The 20,615-nt window shown below is 38.4% G+C and overlaps 1 protein-coding gene across 1 annotated transcript; it reads right to left on the bottom strand.

Annotated features, from left to right (window-relative positions):
* Nucleotides 1–7,357: 7,357 nt before the first annotated feature.
* LOC124794969 (maternal protein exuperantia) lies at nucleotides 7,358–19,966 on the bottom strand. Its single transcript, XM_047258697.1, has 4 exons — nucleotides 19,799–19,966; nucleotides 18,922–19,207; nucleotides 18,291–18,620; nucleotides 7,358–8,588 (listed from the first exon to the last, which is right to left on the bottom strand). The coding sequence occupies exons 2-4, from the start codon at nucleotides 19,198–19,200 to the stop codon at nucleotides 7,971–7,973; spliced, it is 1,227 nt and encodes a 408-aa protein (XP_047114653.1). The 5' UTR covers nucleotides 19,201–19,207; nucleotides 19,799–19,966; the 3' UTR covers nucleotides 7,358–7,970.
* Nucleotides 19,967–20,615: the final 649 nt, after the last annotated feature.

Raw genomic sequence — 20,615 nt, 5'->3', positions numbered from 1 at the left:
AGCAGAAAACAAAGTTCCATCAAGATACTTCACAGAAGACTTTCATGGAAATGCACATCCTATATCCTTATATTGCACTATCCCATGTGTAGAACTTTCATGGAATTTATGCACATCCTATATTCACAGCTTGCACTTTCCCATGTGCAGAACTTAATCGATTCTGGATTGGCACTGTGCCATGTGGATACACCACTTCAGGCATCACCATATTGGACATCAGCCTAGATGAAGTCACCCACAGGTGGGGAAAAGATGACATGGCCAAGAAGGACATCTGGTGCCACCAACACATACTGCAGCCACAGTGTGCCATCAAAATATACTGTGGCCATAGTGGTCTCCCAGCAAGCATCCCAGCTAGACAGTGGGAACCAGCACAAATGCCAGCAACAGGCCAACATCTACATATACACTCCATACTCTGCAAACCACTGTGATGCACATGGAAAAAGATACTTCCCATTGCAACAGGTATTGGAGTTTCTTCCCATTTCATATATGTATGGAAGGTGGGGAGAATAACTACTTAAATGCCTCTGTACACAATGTAATTTGTGAAACATTGGCTTGGTGGTTCCTAAAGAAAGGATACATAAGACGCTGGTATATTATTAGGAGCCACAATTTATATGGATATTGTGGGAGGTCTTTTGATAAGATTAATGCTACAGTACTTGTTTAACAAAGCAGAAGATGCCAGCCAGTGTCTCTGAAAGCCAAAGTTGCAACATCTTACAGTTGTGGCAGGGATTTTGGAGGAGATGACTAAAAGGGAAAACACGGGTAAATGAAATCATCACCCAACGATGACACTCAGTCATTCCGACCTGCTGTGCTTCGAGGGTGTGAATTCTGCAGTTGGAGAAACATTATTCATCTGGCTCACATACAGACCACCCAAATCTGACCCTCATTCTCAAACTGAGTTTAGTAGTATCCATCCAGGTGGGTACGATACACCTAGTGATGCCATCAATGACAGCCAATACAAGAATACCACTTGCAGTTCAAGTGGAACAGCCAGCCACCACCAGATTTCGCTGTCCACAGCTGCAGGCTTCCACCTGAGCTGAAGTCTGCATTCAGTCAATTTGGTGCCACACACTGCAGAGTCATCTGCTGGGTGACTATCTTTTGCTGACAGCCCCCTCTCGGGTGAACCGTAGGCTCAGCCTGAGCCACTTAGCTGCACTGTCACTGTCTGCCAGCCTGTGCACATTGTTGCTGTCCAGTACCCAGAGTGGGCACACACCATTGTCTCCACCCATGCTGGATGCCACGATCCAGCACAGCCTGATGCGCTGTGTTGCACACTATCACTACATTGCACACTGGCACTAGGGGAACAGCCAAGCAGCCAGGGCTGTCCTCCATTGCTCATCGCCAACAACCCACCGCCTGGCATCAGCTCTCTGCAGCTGTCTTGACACCAGCACACACCACCTCCGGCACACATCACCTTCCTGCCAGACTTCCGCTGATGTCAGCATGATCCAAGTGACCATGGCCGATGACGACATTGAGGGCACCGACCTCCTTTCCAGCTACAACTCTATCTCTGTACTTGTCACGAATATAGGCTTTCTTAAGCAGGGATGTCTTCCTGGCCATTCACCGTTAAGTCTCCGGCTCACCATTACCATGACGCCACCACAACATCCACATGCAGGAGGGAGACCAACGTTCCATCCTGTCTTGCTGTAGCCATTGTCCTTTTTGGCAAGTGGAGTCTCTAATGTCCAGTTCCAGTAGTAAATTTGTACATCGGGTCAAATCCTGAAAAAGCTAAATACAATTAAGTTTCACACATCTCAGACAGTTATCCTGTAACATGTGAAGGGTTTATATTTAAATTTTTATGGATGTTCATTCAGTTTTAGCAAACCAATTGGTTAAGTCAAGATTTGCATTGCCTGTGGTTAACAACGTTTCCCGGCACCATAGTCCTAGTTCCGCATGTGGACTTTACCCAGATCTAAGAAACTCTAATTCACAAAATCCTGCCAAGAATGACAGAGTAGAAGTGCTCCTGCTTTAGCACCATCTGGAAGGCACATTCATTAATGCTACAGACACAGAAAGCATTACACTCTACCCTAGGAATGACAGACAGAAGGACTGGAGCAGAAGTGGTCCAGATACTGAAAGGAAATTTGTACCTTGTGTGAAGCAGAATACCACTTCGAATATCATGAGGCAAATAGTCTATATTTTAACACACTGACTGCTGCACACTAAGCGATGGACATTTCACCACCAGGCCAGGTGTGTGACGTTAGGTGAGAGGCTCTACTATGGCTGCCAAGGGCCACACAGTGGTCAACATTTAAGACACAACAGGGAGGTTTCAAAGCCCTGGTGAAAACTCCCTTTGGTTGTTCCAATCCCAGCTGGTACCAACTGATGACCGGGGTAGTCTTTTATGCCTTTTTATAAGGTATCCAGTACCTAGTGTGTGTGTGGAGATAAGCCATAGATATTTTCCTAGATAAAATGGTCAGGATAGTTTCAGTTTCCTAACGCTTCAGCACGATGTGCAAGTGAAGACTGCAGTTTGGAAAGAGGTGGTCAGGCTATGAGATGGACCTTCTGGTATCTAATCTACGACAGCTGGCAAAGTAGTGATATTATTAGCAAAATGGTTCAAATGGCTCTAAGTACTATGGGACTTAACATCTGAGGTCATCAGTCCCCTGGACTTAGAACTACTTAAAACCTAACTAACCTAAGGACATCACACACATCCATGCCCGAAGCAGGATTCGAACCTGTGACCGTAGTAGCAGCGCGGTTCTGGACTGAAGTGCCTAGAAACGCTCGGCCACTATTGTTAGCAGCCGTCAAGTTTGATATGAACAGATGATCTTACAGAGGCACTGTTGCATTTATTTTTCAGACAGTGGATCACTGCACCAAAGAATGCTACATGAAAGACAGGAATGAAATGTAATAAGACTGTAGAAGAGTGAAGATGGATATCCTTTTCCTGGCTGCAAAACAAACATTAACAATCAGTCAGGTGATAGGTTTATGGTTTTGGGTAGCTAAAAATACAGGCATGGAAGTACATTCAGTACTTGGACTAGATGACTTAACCTTAATTCTCCAAAATTAAAAAATTTATTAGAGTGACACCTGCCAACCTTCTATACTTTTTTTAAACAAATCTCAAGATACAATAATGAAAACCAAAGAAACAAGAGTGCCAGAACAGGCTACTTTAAGCAACACAATGGTGAACACAACACTAATACATACACTTCACTAACAACTGAGAAAATTTAAAACTGTATTTTGCTTTTAATTTAAGAAGCTAATCCTCTGTGATCCTGTATAAACTTTACCAGCAAAAAATCATTATGGACAAGTGAGGAAACTGTCACACAGTAGCAAAAAATGATTGACAGTGTCTCCAATAGATTGGCAACTCTGAATACCGTGCACAAAAGTGTGCAGACAGCCTGAGAAGTTTGGGAACATTTTGACAAAAAAGGTAAAAGTTTTGATTATTAGCAGTTATCCTAGTTAAAACAGACCAAGATTCTTCCAGTAAGTAGTCATGCAGTGGGTTGTCTGAAATAGTAAAGGAAGCCCAAGGTAGTGAAGACACAACTATCATTTTTAAACCAAATGCACGACTCAGCTGGATACAAGTTAATATTATTACTGTGCTCATAATATTACGAAACGGAGAGTTGCTATATTCATAAACAGCAGTGTCCTGGGCCACAGTTCTAATAAAGCATTGCATTGAACACCTGAGTGTTGTACTAAAGTAATAGGTTTAGAAATACAAATGACAGCAGTTTTGGGAGAACAGCCTGCTCCCCCGCCCCCCCCCCCCCCCCCCCCCAAACAACATCAACAGAAAATGTTTTGAGTTTATTAACTGGAGACTAACGGAAAGTCCAGACTGAAATATCAACAATGATGAAAACGATAGATTTCTATATCTGTAAAGATGATAATTTACCGACGGGTGCTGTGAGAAGACTGTTAAACACTGAGCTTTCAGGCAAAGCCTTCTTTAGGAAAACAAAAGAAGAAGACAAAAGACGAAGGAGGAGGAGGAACATATTCACACAAGCAGGCACACCTCATCAACACATGGCTGCTATCTCCGGCCGCTCTGGCTAAGTCAATTTTTTTTTAGCAATCCACTCTTTTCATAACTGTTGATAATTAGAGAATACTTTCATAACAGTAGCAGGAAACTACTAAAAGACTTACATAAATCAGCATTGTATACTTTGCCAGCACACATCAGTTGTACCAAATTAACTATATGAGGTCATAAGTCATTAGGTCAGGGATATTTTGAGAACATTAATGCACACAAGCGACTTTTCAAAAATTGTAAAATATTTTTTGACAACTGGTTGTGTAGATTAGATTTATAAATTGAACTAGAGGAAAAACGAATCAGGATGGATTGTGAAAGTTTGACTGTTCCACGAGAAATTTACATTATTCTGCTATAAAGCAGCGTGAGAACAGATCTGTGACATTGTTCAGAAATTTTAGAAAGCAAACCTAATGACTGATGTGGAAATTTATTGCACAAAGTTGCAGAATTCAAAGTGGCTTACCCCTAGGCAGTTGAACAATATAATCGGGGTTCATAGAAGTGCAGATCCTGTTGATTCAGTAGTAGCCTATTACAGGATCTGGATACATTTAAAAAAGTTGTACCATGGAATATTTTCTCATGTAGTTGATCTGATTACTGAATGCTTTGTTTTTTGACAGAGGAGAAGCACTCTCAAGTAGAATACAGAGTTCCAGAAGGCCACATGTAGAGACATAGAGGCTTGCTGTTCTCAGGGAAAAGTGAGGCAAGAAATCAAGCAAGTGCTAGAAGTAGCTCTATTGAGAGCTCCTATATTAAAAAGGGAAGAAAGGGCCAACTGCTGTACTGGATGAAAAAGACACATTCAAACATTTGCCTATTGTGTATATGTAAGGATGGACCAAGGTTCCATCATGCTATTGGCTAGTCACAGTAAAGTGTGTGAAACGCAAAGTGATTTTATATTTCACTGCAAGCAAGACTGATTTTTTTTTATCATTGATGCCTCATATCATTGGAATTTTTTTTTTTTTTTTTTTTTTTTTTTGCCATGTGGTAACAAACCTAAACTAATACTAAATAAATCAAAATTTCAACGTTTAAAGTGTTATAATTTATGTAGCAGTTCCTACTTGTAAATTTCTTACTGGGGTTAAAGCCTAAACACAATCACAAGAATAACGGAATAGGCTTCCAAGTGGTTTAAAATAAACTTAGCACTTAATCTTACAGAGTCATTGTGCAGTTCCCCACAAATAACACAGGTAGCAGAGCTCTAGGGCAACACACTAGTATGAGGCTCACTGTGGTATTCTTACGAACAGAAGAGTAATTCCTCCAAACTGACAACGTGGCTAAAATGCCCAATTCATCTTTTTTGTTTTTTAATTTTATAATTGAGAGGGCACACGATTTTCATAACACGAGCACTCTGTACACACACAAAAAAAAGTTGTCTTATGCTACCACAGTAAAGATGTATGAGCAAAATCATTTTAAACAACAATAAAACAAGCAGACTTTATACAAGATAAAGCATGGTTTAAATAAATAACAATAATAAAGTAAACTCATGTCATTGTCTCTGCATACAAGTGTTACCCCACTGTAACGACCCAATAGCATTAAACTGTGTACTCACATCACGTGCACACACCACCCCCCCCCCCCCCCTTCCCCCTTGCAGAGCCACCCGCACTGCCCCTACCAGTCAGCCCACACACTATTTGTTCATTTCTTTCATCAGTGACTTAACTGAATTGAGTTTTTGTACTTTCCAAAGTAGCTCAAACATCTGCGTCATGGTATTGCGCGTTTCTGTCAGGCACATATCTAACATACACCTACAAGAAGTCGCAGCCATTCTAGTGATTTTGATATGTTACTCCGTCTCATTTATTTGATAGAAGTCGCAAATATTACACTTTTTTTGTACAGAGAACATTCAATGTCAGTTTAAATAGAACTTTCTTAAACTCTGCACGAGACTTATTTTTAATTACGGTTAGGGTAATGGTAGCTCAAGATATCTTTAGCACCCCTCCCTTAAGGTTTTATTGTATCCATCAATGCTGACGAGAGATATATCCCCCCTTCACCGATTTAGGTATTCGTACGAATGTGAATGTCAGCACTCGCACAAATAATGAAAATTGCCACATAAGTTGCAACAAATAAACAATTTCACCATCACAGTTTATCAGTGCTCTGTCAAATCGTTTATGTTTAACATTTTTGAAGTTGCATTCCATTTCAGACGTTTTGACATTTCCTTTGTTGTAATATAGTTCACCTCCATTTATTTGTAGCTGACATCCATTTATGTTTTCAATTCTATGAGACTTCCATGTGGTATCTTACCTGGTCTCACTATTCATCACATTTACTTGCAACGGTAATGTGTTCTTACATGACATTCTATAGCCAATGTATAGTATGAACTACCAAGACCACAGAAAGAACACACATTTCAGTGACCAGACAGTACATAAAGCTGTGAAGAAAAACAGAAAAGACACAGAAAAGGTGTTCAGAACCCAGCTTGCCTACTTTGCAGTCTAAAACCGTGACCACTTAATCACGATGCTATGGTTCTTACATTTAACTGAATGTTGCACTTGTGCTTGGACCATTCATCGTTTCTATTTAGCTTTTTTTCATGGTTCAGTACACCTGCCTGTCTTCATGCATGGTGTGTTTATGGGCTATACACTGGCCCATCTTACCATTAAATCAGAGGCTGCAATGGGGAAGGTTTCCTTGTCAGCACACAATATCTGTAGCATTGAAACTTCCCAATACCGCAAGGGTTATGTTACTGCAAACAAGTTGTCACTGTTCTTACTGTTGCACATATTTGTGGCATTATTGCATTTGTGTACTGTTTTGGATAAGGACTAAGACCTGAATCTTGAGAGCACATTCAGGTTTTTGGGTGCATGTAAGTTTTACTCAGCTGATGTGTGTTCACTATCTAACACCATTCTGTATACTTTTGTGCCTGAATAGTAGCTTATTGTTTACTTATTGATTCACTAAAAGGAAAAACATTTGTAATGGAATTTGGCAAGCCCCCCCAAAAAAACTACATTCATGCCTTTGGGCAAATATTTAATTTAATGGACTGTCATGCATCTGGCAATTTTCCAAAAATCTATACCTTATTTGTCAACACGAATGAAAATTTACACCACAAGAAATTTGTGAAACTGAAGAACTAGTTGATCTTCACTGAAAAGTTGGACTCCACATTTAGTGACAGGGTTTAAAAAACAAATACTGCTGTGTGATGCATGTTATATAATTGAAAAGCAATTGCTACAAAAGTTATACATTAAAACTAATACCTCTGCTTTAATGTACAGGAGTTTGGTGACAATCTCAGTAACAAGCTTTCAGAATACGCATCCAATTTGAAGGTCTCTGTATATTTCTGATAAACACTAAAGGCAGCAGAAACTTAAAGCTTTATATATTTATAAATAATATGAAAATTAACATTAAATAAAAAATTTCCTTAGTACATATGTACATATTGCTTTTATTTAACAGTTTTTACAATGAGATCTGAAGAAAAAACCATTTCCTGGCGTTTACAGTACACAGTGAGTACTTCATTTAAATCAGTGAATCAATGAACGGTCTAGCAGAACTGTAGCAAACTTAATTCATCTGTATTTGAGATTGAAAATAAAATATAAATGATGAATCTTACTTCTCATTCCACCAAGATCAAAGCAAATTATTCTTCTGACAAATTAATGTTCTCTTAACTAAATACTTTAATAGAGACCTAACAATTTAACTGATTAAGGCAACACTGGCATAAATGATGCATTTCTGGTAAACAAAACATCTCTGGAAAGTAAGGCACTCATTAGATGTCTCATTACTACTATTAGTTTGATTCCGGAGTAGCTGGAGAGGATGCACCAGTATTAACACTTTTCTGAGGTGAGGTGTCATTGCTCTGAGACGAGGCAGTAGCAGAAGTATTATTAGCACCAGTGCTCGGCTCCTTCACTGGAGAGTTATTTGTATCAGGTGTACTTGATGCACTTGCACCTTCAGAGACTGATTTTTCAGGGACAACTTTCTGGGGTGTTTCATCAGATTTCTTCTTAGATTCAGGATTAAAATGTCCATTCACAATTTTCTTCAATTCTTCCAGTTCATTGGGCTTAATATTAGTTACTTTTGATGTTATCAATTCATTTATACCATTACTTCCATCTTTGGAATGTGCGGCTGAAAGATCTTCGTAGTTTACACCAGCCTGCGCCAGAGCCCTACGAAGTGCAGATGCCTTCGCCGACTCCTTTCTGTCGATACGCATCATAGGCCTGAATATTGGCCTCAAAGAGTTCTGTCGCTCAATAAACTTTTTTAACAAGGCAATGTGTTCCTCCTCTTTATCCAGTGTCCAAATGAATTCTTTTAAGCTCTCCACTACAGCAACAGATGCATCTCCACTACCTTTATTTTCCTGTCGCTCATCAAGTAAGTGATGCACAATCTGTAACAAACAATATGTTCGTATGTTCAGCAGATTCTGGAAACAGTTAAGTTCACAAAATCAACAAGATTACAGTGACATATTCAAGTCTAGCTCCTGTATATGGCAAGCTGCTGATTTTGCCCTTAAAGAGACAAAATTAACTGACCACACTGTGTGTCTGGCACAAAGATGTCAGCAACACTGTCATAATAAATTATGTTTGGGGACAATCTTAGCTATTTCTAGGCAAGGCAGGGCAATTGTTAGACAGGTAAAACCAACTGCTGACTATGATTAAGTTTTGACAGTATACAGCTCTAAATAAATATCTCTGTACAATAAACTTGCCGTGTAAACTTACTGCAGTGATATGATTGGAACAAATGATTTGCTGGACCAGATGTATGGACCTAACTATTGAGGTGTCTCATGGAGCAAAAAAGTTACCACCACTTAGTTATAGGTAATGTGGACAAGTGCAAAATAAGGTAATATTAACATTAGAGAATGAAGATTTCTTTCCACCACTTCCCACACTAAGTTGGAAACAGTTATTTTTACAGTAACAACAACGTGCATTGAGAAAAAGTTTCAGTATTATTACTTTGTGTATCACTGCCCTTTATCAATAAAAGGTTTGTTTTTTGTTCACTGACCCCAGTACTTCAGAGACATTTATATGCCTTATATCTGTATTATTCTTTGTGAACGAGGATAAGAAAATTTAAGTTCTAGTTACAGCACCCAATCTATTTTCCACTTACACTACACAACCAAGCCTCAATCTCAACAACAGAACATTCCACAGCACTGCTCTTGTGAGGTGTGCTCTAACTGGCATAGTTCTATGTCAACAGTTATTTACATGTAAGCTGTTTTGATCAGAAACACACAAAACTTAACAAGCAACCCTTTGTGCAGCTCAAATATCTCCTTCCATTTGCACCCATTTTTTAAAATCATATTCAAAGTTTGGAACATGTAAAATGTATTTCCCACAGGAAGAGCTTTGCTAATCTTATTCCAACTCATCTTTTGCCCTCAATCACTCCTGCCAAGCAGTTTTAAAACCATGTGCACACTTTTGTACAGTTAAGGAATCATTGTGACAAACAGATTTGCACTATGATAATGGAAAGCTCAAGATGTAAATTGTCAATGTTTTGATCAAAGGAGATTCCATTTACACTATCAAACCTATTTAAAAAACATGGAAAAATATACTTGACCTGCATGGAAGAGATCAATAACAACAGGCAATACTTGTTTCAAGGCACTTAACATCTGTTATTAAGTCTACCACCACTCTCTCACTCCCCCCCCCCCCCTCCCCCCAACTGACAAAATTTCAGGGAGCAGAGGTTGTGGGGGGGGGTTGTCAATATGCAACCAGCAAAGTTTGGTAAGGCACTGCATGCACCTACGAAATAGCCAACACAGCAGGCCATGTGCCAAACGAGAATTAAATACATTAGGCTGATCACCAGCACCTCTACTTCCCAAAACACCAAAATTTTTATCTCTGTATGTTTGCCACTCCTGACTTTTGGAACATACCCATCCTGACACTCAAGCAGCAGTTAACAAGAAAATCCTTTAGTGGGCAGCAACACACACACAATTACTGATCTATTACTGGGAATGTCACAGGGATGAGATTTAATTTTCTATAATTTTGATAAATACATCTAAGAAATTTTATCAAAACTATGCAGTAAATGATTTGTTTGAAATTAATGATTAAATATGTGAAAGACAACACTACCACTTCCCACATTAAAGAGCAGTTGAGTAACTGAAGCATATATCTGAACTCTTCTAACTGGAAGTCCTAAATTACACTATCATCCCTTAAAGCAGTCATGGGCAATCTTTGGTGACCGACAGCCTTTACTCAAATACTTAAGCTGTCAGGTCACCTTATCACTTGAAACAACAATAGCACTCATAGCAGTTAAGTACAGCCTCAGTGACAGTTTATGAGGTACCCCTTCCCAATAAGCCACATGAACAAATTCTGCCAAATGTGTTTTTGAATATACATTCATGTTTTCTGAGGCATGACAGCTTGTCATACTTTATAGACATCTATATGCTCTTGTCTTTGTCTCTTAAGACTTGCCCATGAGAGCAACTGCCTCTGGTGTGGCCTGGAGGGTCTGCTTGCTGTGCCCACAAGAGTAGTCCAATTCTCGCAGTATTGGTTAATGTTCAATATTAACAGAGTGTCTATTCCTGGTGTGAAAGTGGACTGGTGTTGTGCAAATGTTATCAGGGTCCTGAACTTTGTGACTACTGTTTGATTTAAACACCCTGGATAAATGCTGTGCTCAAATTGTGGTTTTCATTTGGCAGAATATTAACCATCTTCCTAGACTGCTAAATTATGTCATTTGTTGAGAATAATGTACTGTTTATTCCACTTCAGATCATGTATATCTTGTTTTATTTAAGTGGTTTATATGAAAATTTAAGTTTTAGTTGTGGTGTCAAATTTGTTAACTTCTTAGAGGTCAAATTTTTTAGTATCACTCCGTGAGAAACTGCATGAACTATTGGGAGAGTAATAACTTAATTATATCTTTGCTGTGACCTGAGCTTGCACTTACTGGAATGTTGCTACAGGGAATTTGTGAAGACTGCTTGCATTCTGACACCAGTACTGTTTACCGATCCTTGTTAGACCTACTCGTTCTGGCCCCAGATAGCTTTCAAAGCAACCTATTTATGCGATTCTGGGTGCAAAAGCCATGGGCAGCGAAAGCTCTCGCTGTCCTATGCAATGCTACTTCTTCCAAGCACAGCCATGGCCTCTAATGCTGCAATTTAAAGTTTTAGTTGAAATTTTAGAGTAACACTGTCATTCTATTTGTTAATTAGAAGAGGCTTCATTTTTATAACCTTTTTGCTTTTTCAAATTATTTAAACATTTTACCAGTGGTTAAGATCTCAATGGTCATTCTTATTTAATGTAAATTTCAGTAATTTGAATATTATCGTGGAACCCTGTAAACCTTACTACATGTCTGTTTTATGAGGTTTTAAATCTTATCTCCCTTGGTTAGTTTGTGTTGTAAAATAATAATTTTTGGCAGTGGCCTATTATGTGGCCAGTAGAGTTTCATTAAATTTTTTATTGGTGCCGTCTGCTCATGAAGTTTTGGTCATTTATGGTTGTTTAAATGTGTCTTGAATTTGTATCAGTCTGGCAAACAGCAATTTTGTCCAAGTTATAATCGACATGAAAATGAAATGAAATGATCGTATGGCATATAATCGACATTATCTGCCATAACTTACATTCTGTATTCAAATTGTTATTTAAATTCTTAATTGGATTAATGTTATTTAGTCTGTCCAAAATTTGTTGCAACAGTGAGAGTTGTGACAAATCCCCATTGGTCTAGCCCTTCCTCTTTCCCTTCTGGCTAAATTACGAGGTCGTATGTTCACTTTTCATTACGATCACCCACCTCATGTTCACATTTATTTACACATCGTGAACATTGTTTATTTACTTACGACATTTTACGATAGTGATCTTAACACTCATTGCAAAACTCTAAAGACCTTTCACAAATGTAAACGAAAATGAACACCTGGACATGGGATGCTTCCACCTGCATCTCTTCAAGGTAGCAAGCTGTTCCCACACTCTGTATACAAACCAGCACACTGTCTATTACTTCATCCTCAAACAGGAAACATGTCTGTTGTTCAAATCCATCTGCTGCAAAATGTTACCACAACCTTCACTGGTCTGTGTTATGAGCTGCAAACCCCAGCAAGCTGAGCATCAGCAGACATCCGAGAATTCATCCCGGGCAGATTACAACTGGGCACTTCAACACATACTACTACTACTACTACTACTACTACTACAGAACAGATTGAAACCAACAGCCAGATCAAGCCCACAGGCCACCACTTGCCACCTGCACAGACAGTGTAAAATTTTTAGATATGTATTCCATTATAAAATATGCAATTCTCACAGAAGTCTTCTATTTATTTTTAATAATGTTTGTAGGTGCTTAAAATGCTAATGTTACATGCATTACTTCAGATCAAAGTAACCCATGAGAGAAGAGTATGGATTGCAGTATTACAAACGTAAAATTACATTGATTCTATTGGTAGCAAAAAACAAGTCAGTGTGGACCTCCGACAAGTAAGATACTTTCAAATTCCAACAAAATGTTATAGGTTTAGATCACAAAACCAAGCCTTTGTTTTATGATGAATCTTAAAACAAAAACAAATATGTGTGGGTCACGTCCAGAAGAGGATGGCTATCAGGTCCAGGAAGTGTCAACTGAGTTTGAAAAACTTGTAATAAAATGTAAGGGGTAGCCTGACAGACAAAATTAGTGACGAATTGCAACAATACTATGGCATGATCATTAAGAATAACATCCAAGTGTTCAAAATGAGGCCCACAATATGTCCAACTTACAAAAAACCAATACACGAATTGTGCCCTCCCAGACCATATTCATGTGTCCGAGCACTGCAAGTTACAATACTCAAAAACTTTATACTCCCAGGAACAATCCAACCTAGCAGCTGTCATTGAATTCTCAAGCCCTTTACAGTAACCTGATACATCCTGACTTTTGCCTAAAGGGGCAGACCCAAAATCCAAACAGTCAAATTTCATATGGACTATCAAAAAAGTCTTTTGGTTGGAAGACTAAACTGGGAGTCTATCACACTGTACTGCTTTTAATAATGGCAACAGCAGCAGGGTGATAGTGATGCAGTGTATGGGCATTAATCCTGGAGTACAGTGCACCAGAGAACTGCCCTTTGACAAGGTTTGCCCAGAAAGCACAGTATGCAGCAGATACGGCTACTATGGAGTCCTCAACTGAGAAAAAAAAAATATCTTCAGAAAATCTTCAGGAGGACAATACACAGTATGGTACAGGATGCAAGTGAATAAAAATATGTACATTTTCAGGTACACAGATTGTCACTCGCTATAAAATTAGTTTCAATCCATATTGTTAAAGTTACTTAGACATCAAGAAAATGGATCTTTTCTAAGCTACACATCCATGCACCAAGTGTTTTCCGGAGCAGTCTGTCCCTTTTCCTTTTCTCTGTTACCTAACAAATGACGTAGCTGACATATGTACTTTGTTCCGATATTACACTGACAATCACAGTATCTATAAATATTTGTTTACCCTTATCCTGCATCATAGATTATAGTCAGCAACAGGAGTAATGGCCTGTGTTGCAGCTCCCGAGGACAGCTGCTTTTGTCAAATCGGCAGAAAGTGCACACCTTGGCAATGTCACAGACTGGCTTGCCTGAATTTGCCTTACATTTGAAGACAGTTCACTTTGAAAGTAACATCCCTTGCCCGTCCATGGAACACTTAGCACCTAAGTGTTTCACCCATTATGAGAAAACTCGCAGAAAAGAAAGGATGCTACAAAAATCAGCCAATCTCAATTTCACACACATAAAACAACAGAATGCTCAAATGTGCCTAAGTTTTCACAGTACATTAAGCGGAAACAAACTTAGCACTAATTGGCTAGCTGCAATGGTCTGTGCATCCCTGGCGCACAGGCCAACACTGTCACAGATTAAAACACACTGCAAAATTTTCAGTCATGTTTATTGAAGATTATTGTAAAAACTTCAGGCCACAACTCTCTGAACCTTAATTTAATAGCATCAAGATTTGATTGCTCCAGTGCTACACTATTAAGACATCTGCTTTTATGAAGAGTCAGTTTGGGTCAATTACATGTGATGTGTGCTAAATTATCTAACAAGACAGTAGTGATTGAGATCCTACCAACATACTAAACAGGGATGATCACTGAATAACTTATCTAAAGCACACTATGTCCAACAAGCATGTAATAGTAACAATACAGTCCAGGTAACTGTGCTTCAACATTGCAACCAGTGAATCTTTTTGAAGCACCGTATTCTACATTTTCAACAGTGAAAACGGGTCGACCGAAGTGTCTGATACCACCCGCAGGCTTTGACCCGTGACGAAGGCTGTTGTGGCGTGTTTGTGGGTATCTTTTTGATGTGGTCGGTGTTGCTCTTTGGTGGTGTGTTAGGTGATGTTTTTGGTTTAGTTTGCATTTGTGGCGTGTTTGTAGGTGGCATTGTTGCGGTCGGTGGTTCTCTCTGGTGGTGCGTTTATGGGTAACGTGTTATGTGGCGTACGGGGGTTCATTTGCATGATAGCATTGCATGTGTGTGGTATCTGAACTGTGCTTTCAGCGGAATATTTTTTCAGTGAGTTTAAAATTTTAGTTGTTATTTCGACATTATTGTAGTTTTTTTCTGTTCGTCGTGTGTAAATTTTGGTAAATTGCTTTTTTGTCTTTTGTAGGTATAGATATGACTGACAAGGTCAACAGTTTTCGGTTGTCTGTGGTGACGGGGAACAGTGTGTTGTCTCTAATAAAATTTCTCCAATTATTCGGTTTTTTTGACGATGTCGTGAAGAAATGAGGCTTACTAAAGTTCCGGCGTCTCGAACCAGGGACGGCTGTATGTGGAGATGTCTTAAGGATGGAGTTGCTGTTTAGCTATATAGGTCAAGGGAAGTGTTCGATTCTAATTTGTGGGATCGGGAGCTGATAATGAGCTATATAGGTCATGGGAAGTGTCAGATTCCAGAGCAATTGTGTTTAGTGGAATTTGGGGAGTTTTGTGTTGTCTGTTTTCGTCATTTTGTGTGGTTTGGTATGGTGGTGCATGTCTAAATTTGTTTATATTTACTTTGTCACCACCCAAAAACCCCCAATTTCCCACACTTGTCTCTTTAGTTTCATTAGGTTTTTGTGGAATGTGTGTGTGGGTTTTTCCAACATATTTTCGTGTTTCTGGTCATGTTCACGTAATGACATCACAGGCGCCATATAGGAGTCTTAGTGTATGGTCGTTTCTGCCGTATTAGTGACGTAATGGGTCGAAGCAGATGGGTGGAATCTGACGCTTCTGTATTTCCGTGAAAACAAATTACTCAAACCCATAAAAACTTGAGAGCCTACATAACTAAGGGCAGATAATTCACAATACTTTTTCATGGTCATGTGACAAATTCCCTAATTCCACTTTTAAAACAGTTTCTGCTTTGTCATTTTGTTACACAGTGTTAAATGATAAGCCCCAATTACTTAATATGTTGTGCGTACTTTGCATGATCCATACACATTATAGTTCTGAATCTGCAGTCCATGGCAGTCTGAAGATTCCAGAGTACTTGTGTTTCCAGCTGAAGTGCACTTACAGTGTACCTGGCTCTTGTTGGGTGCTGCACATGATGAAGGGCGAGAAGTGAATACAATTAAGTCTTCATAAGTAGCCAATGAGAACCACTAAATGTAATTATATCTTTCAAATGAAGATTCAAACTGATTACTTTTGATTTCAATATGGAGAGCAGAAAGAAAGTGACATGTTGACTGACTGACTTACAGCAAAGACCGAGGCCATGGTTATGTCTGAACGTGACAATTTCATTGAGTTGGTGAAGCCAATGACAATACAAAATTACGACTGCTGTTAACAGACTGTGCAGCAACAACATATGTTCATATTACAATAACACGCTGATATGGTTAAATATCCTAAACTAATGAAATAAATTGTTACCCTTATTTAAGAAGCATACAAAATAACTAATGAGAACAGCTACCAACAACTGCCTGAAAATGTACTTAAGGCAGAATTAAAATTGTAGATTACAAGAATCATTGTTTTAACAATTTGTAATTATAAATGCACTAACAGAAGTAATTTCTATGCTAATTATGCATAACATAGTAGCTATCTCCACGTAAGTATGCTGAAGCAGCAGTTTGAACAATTTCCAACCCACAAGAATGTTAATCACAAAACATCTCTGGAGGAAGTACAAAACAAATGTGTGTGATGGAAATTAAGAATCAGCCTAAGGATTCGAATCTGCTATGTTTTAACAGGTTACACCCTGAATGACTAAATACCAAAGAAATGATACTATGCAGTGATTCTTGTCACCACATACTACCCAACATTCATTCCTCGACGCACACCTGAAACATGTAACCTCTCCAAAGAATTGCAGTTTGTCAAATTATACTATCTTTCAGACAATTTATGAAAGAGAATCTGGCCAGTAAATCAATACCCATATAAAATTAACAAGTGAAATTTTAGGAGTACAGATCGTAATCACAATATTGAAGGGAAAGTAAATTTACATTAATTATCTAAGTGCAAGAGAAAAATGGGGCCAGCTGCCTGTGTTCATGATCAGATGATTAAAAAGTACTTTGCTTACTGCACTTCTGCACGAATATGAAAAACAGTTTCACCCTTTCTGTGCATGGAACGTACATTTTCCAACTAGAAATGAAAATTGCTCATCACTGTATCAATGAAAACTCTCTTAAGGCTATAATGCAAATCAATTTGTTACTACAACTGTGACATTCATCTTCCAACCTAACCTAGACCACAGGTTAAGAAACAGTTTCTCATAACCTATTTTTTGTGTAGGAAGGGGTTTGCACAACGGAATTTCTAAAGCTGAAAATTATTCTCACAGCCTTAGTTTCATCACCCCCTCTCCACTGTTAATTCGAGCTTTCCCACAAACCCCTAAAATTATAATTTTTCCTATGTAACAGCAGATTTAATTGTTGGTGCCCCATGCAGTCTAGTAACACGCAAATCTTCATCGTACACCAAGGTATATACACTCACTGTTGGCAACATTTCTCTTATTTACTGCTATAATTCTGACAATATGAACAATGCAAACATTTTCAGAATAATCCTACCAATCCTAACATTCCCTCAAACATTCCAAGTGAAACTGCAAGGTATGTTTGAAAGGTATTTTGTTACACAACAGAAAATCTTCTGTTTCATGGACATAACTTCAATTTCCGTGTAATCTACCATCCAGTGAAAAACTGAGGATTTCAGGGGCTCTGAAACATTATCTACCTACATGGACTAATTTTTAATGCACCCGTAAGTTTTAGAATCCTGTATGCAGCCATAACAGGAAAGAGTTTTTAGTGTAAGTTTATCAATACCAGTCTCCAATAATAACCTGGATCAAATTCCAAACAAATATGATGACCCACCTGTCAGATGTGATGTTAAACCCAACAGTCCCTTGGTGCAATATGAAGTATCTAGTAGCCAGCACTACATTTCATCCAGTCCTCTTATTACACACACAAAACCTTCAATCAATATACCCACCTGAATCACCACTTGGGAAAAAGGGCCATTGTGGAGAAAAGTTTTGTGATTAGGCATAAGAACAACCCATTATGGTGCCCAACCAACAATGCTACGTGGCCTTAACTTCATTTCATCAGTGTTCATTCAAAGACTAAACATAATAACCAATAAATGTTTAGCCATGTACCATGATAAATTTGACATACCCCCACCAGCAAACTAGTTCCTATTAATTCACTATGCTGTAACAACCCTCTGCTTACTCACATAGCACTATGAACAACAATGGACTGCCAAAATTGTTTCAATAAATAGAAAAATTTAAATATCCTACTGGAAACTGAAATGCTATAATCTTGAGTGCAACAAATCTTATGTCATCCCTTAGCAGTAGTGCAGAATTGCAACATTAACTGATGCAACAATGAAGGTAGACAGCCAAAACCAAGATACTGTTTAAATGAATAAACAAAAACTTTCTGTTTAATGTTTACCTGATAAGCAAGGCGTGCCCTATCAACAGCACTACTTAAGTCTTCTTCCTTGTCCAGAAGCACCCGAGATAATGTACGAAGAGTAAAAGCCTTAACAGTTTTTGCACATTTCACTTCTGCAACAGAAAAACCATTGACGAATCCTTTCACTACTGCACAAAACCTATCCAGCAGGTTGTACTTTCTCAACGCCTCCAACAGCAACGATGACGCCAATTTTTGGTTTTCATGGCTAACCAGAATAAGACTCTGCTTTGTCTTTCCACTTATCTGCTCCAGCCAATGCACGAAATCAGTAAGGGCGGAAATTTCACTCTTCGTTTTTAAAACCTGAAAAACGAATTTCATTCAACATACTGATCAAGAACAAATATTTAATATAACAGGACATGAGGATTTATATAACATTCAGAATGTAAACGTAGCTGTATAAATTAATACTTCTCAGCGTGACAACTCTTACAATGAGATTTATCTTTATACGGAAATATGCAGCCAATATAATGATAATCAAATTCACAAGACACGGAGGAAATTTGAAAATATCCAAGTGTTCTATACCCGGCATCGCCTCAAATGTTCCGGAAATTATGAGGGAGGAAAAATGGGTAACAAATTTACATAATCTTACCTTTCCAGCTTTAATATCCTTCAGCATTCTATATCGTCCAATTGTCACCACTGCCATATTATGCCTGCTCCGGGAAGCAGGATTCAAATCTCCGAAGGGCATAATGTACTGAGAGAACTTGTCAGTTGGCGTGTACGCAGCAACTTGACAAATTTCGTCAATTAGTGTACGTCCAGTTGCATCCACATCCCAACCGATCAACCTGTATTCACCTCCAGCAGAAAGATCCACAGTCTTTCCGCTCTCTGTGCCATTCTCTGTTACTGTTGTTGACACCATCACTCTCCTATAAGCGAAACATGAGAAATTTAAACGTACTAATACACCACTGAAAAACAATTGTCTAATATCTTGTATTTATACAACTCAGGAATAAAGGTTGTTATCTGTTTAGAAATAAGATTTCTTCAGTTGAAATGTGACAACTGATTACGTCTATTTTCCAACGCTAGTTAAGTCTGGTCCGATGACAAACTTCAAACCTCAATTATTTTCAGAAATCTTGGCACCCACACACAGCGGACTGAGTATCACGTGTTTGTAATAACAATACTTGTCAATAAATGATGAATAATGCAATATGGCATTGTGCACGAGTTCTACGACCAATTCGATCGACAAACGTTATTCCTTCAAACTTAAATAATTATAAACAACAAAGTCCATGGTGCTGATTGTACGGCATGTGCAACATCCCCATTTAACCACAATGTCCTATCCTAGGTAACAATCACTCTCTGCTTTCACGAACAGGAAAACCAGGAAAAGTAACATGTTTTTCTCCGGCAACAATCTATTCTTAGAAAAATTAACAGCCCCGCCCCTTCATCATGCAAACAGCATAAATAATCATCGTCAACGACAATGTCTCGCTTACCAGTGGGTGGTCAATACCTAAACTATCAGACAGCGCGTCCAAAATGTTACCAATTATTCTCACTACTGACAATCTTCACACATTCGACTCTCATACGTCACTATACGTTTCACTACACAATGCACGTGGAGGATAGAAATGGGTGCCTTCTGAAAGTTACGTATGCAATACGCAAATAGTGCGCGGCGAGATTCTTATTAGTATCGATAGAATCGCATCGATTAAAATCTTTATAACTGAAAAGACATGCCAAATGTAGTCATTTACATTTAATACGATCATGTTGCTTTTAAGAAATGCTAAAGAAATATATTAAATTCAATGAAATAAGTTTTATTAACAAATCATTATACTCTTTGGACAGCAAACCTCAAAAACAAGAACGAACGTAAATAAACGGAAAATAGAGGGCGTTTATTATTAAAAGTTATGATACAATATAAGAGATGGGGAAAGTGCTTCTTTTTACGGAATCATTCCTTTTGAGATAGCTCTTCTGACTGAATTAGTTCAGATGAACTATATAATTCATTTTATCTTTAAAGTACCAATAAAAAGAGGAGCACGTAGAAAAACTCTTACACCAATAAATCAGGAGCAAAATTTTATTGCCTAAAAAATTGGATGAACTATAGAAATAAATGCAAAATGAACATTACTACTAACGTTTCATGAGTGTAAGCACAATCTTTTTGTTAGTATGGACTGACTGCTTTCGATTTTAACCCATGTCCTTACTTGGGAATCCGGGTAGAGGGAAACACTAAATATTAAATTATCCTCATTGTCACCAAGGACGTTTATCTGATTTTTCTTA

Source organism: Schistocerca piceifrons, chromosome 4 (assembly GCF_021461385.2).
Source record: "Schistocerca piceifrons isolate TAMUIC-IGC-003096 chromosome 4, iqSchPice1.1, whole genome shotgun sequence".
In the NCBI taxonomy this organism is placed as follows: Eukaryota; Metazoa; Arthropoda; class Insecta; order Orthoptera; family Acrididae; genus Schistocerca; species Schistocerca piceifrons.
Note: the sequence above shows the minus strand (reverse complement) of the source record. Positions and strands in the feature narration are given on the sequence as shown.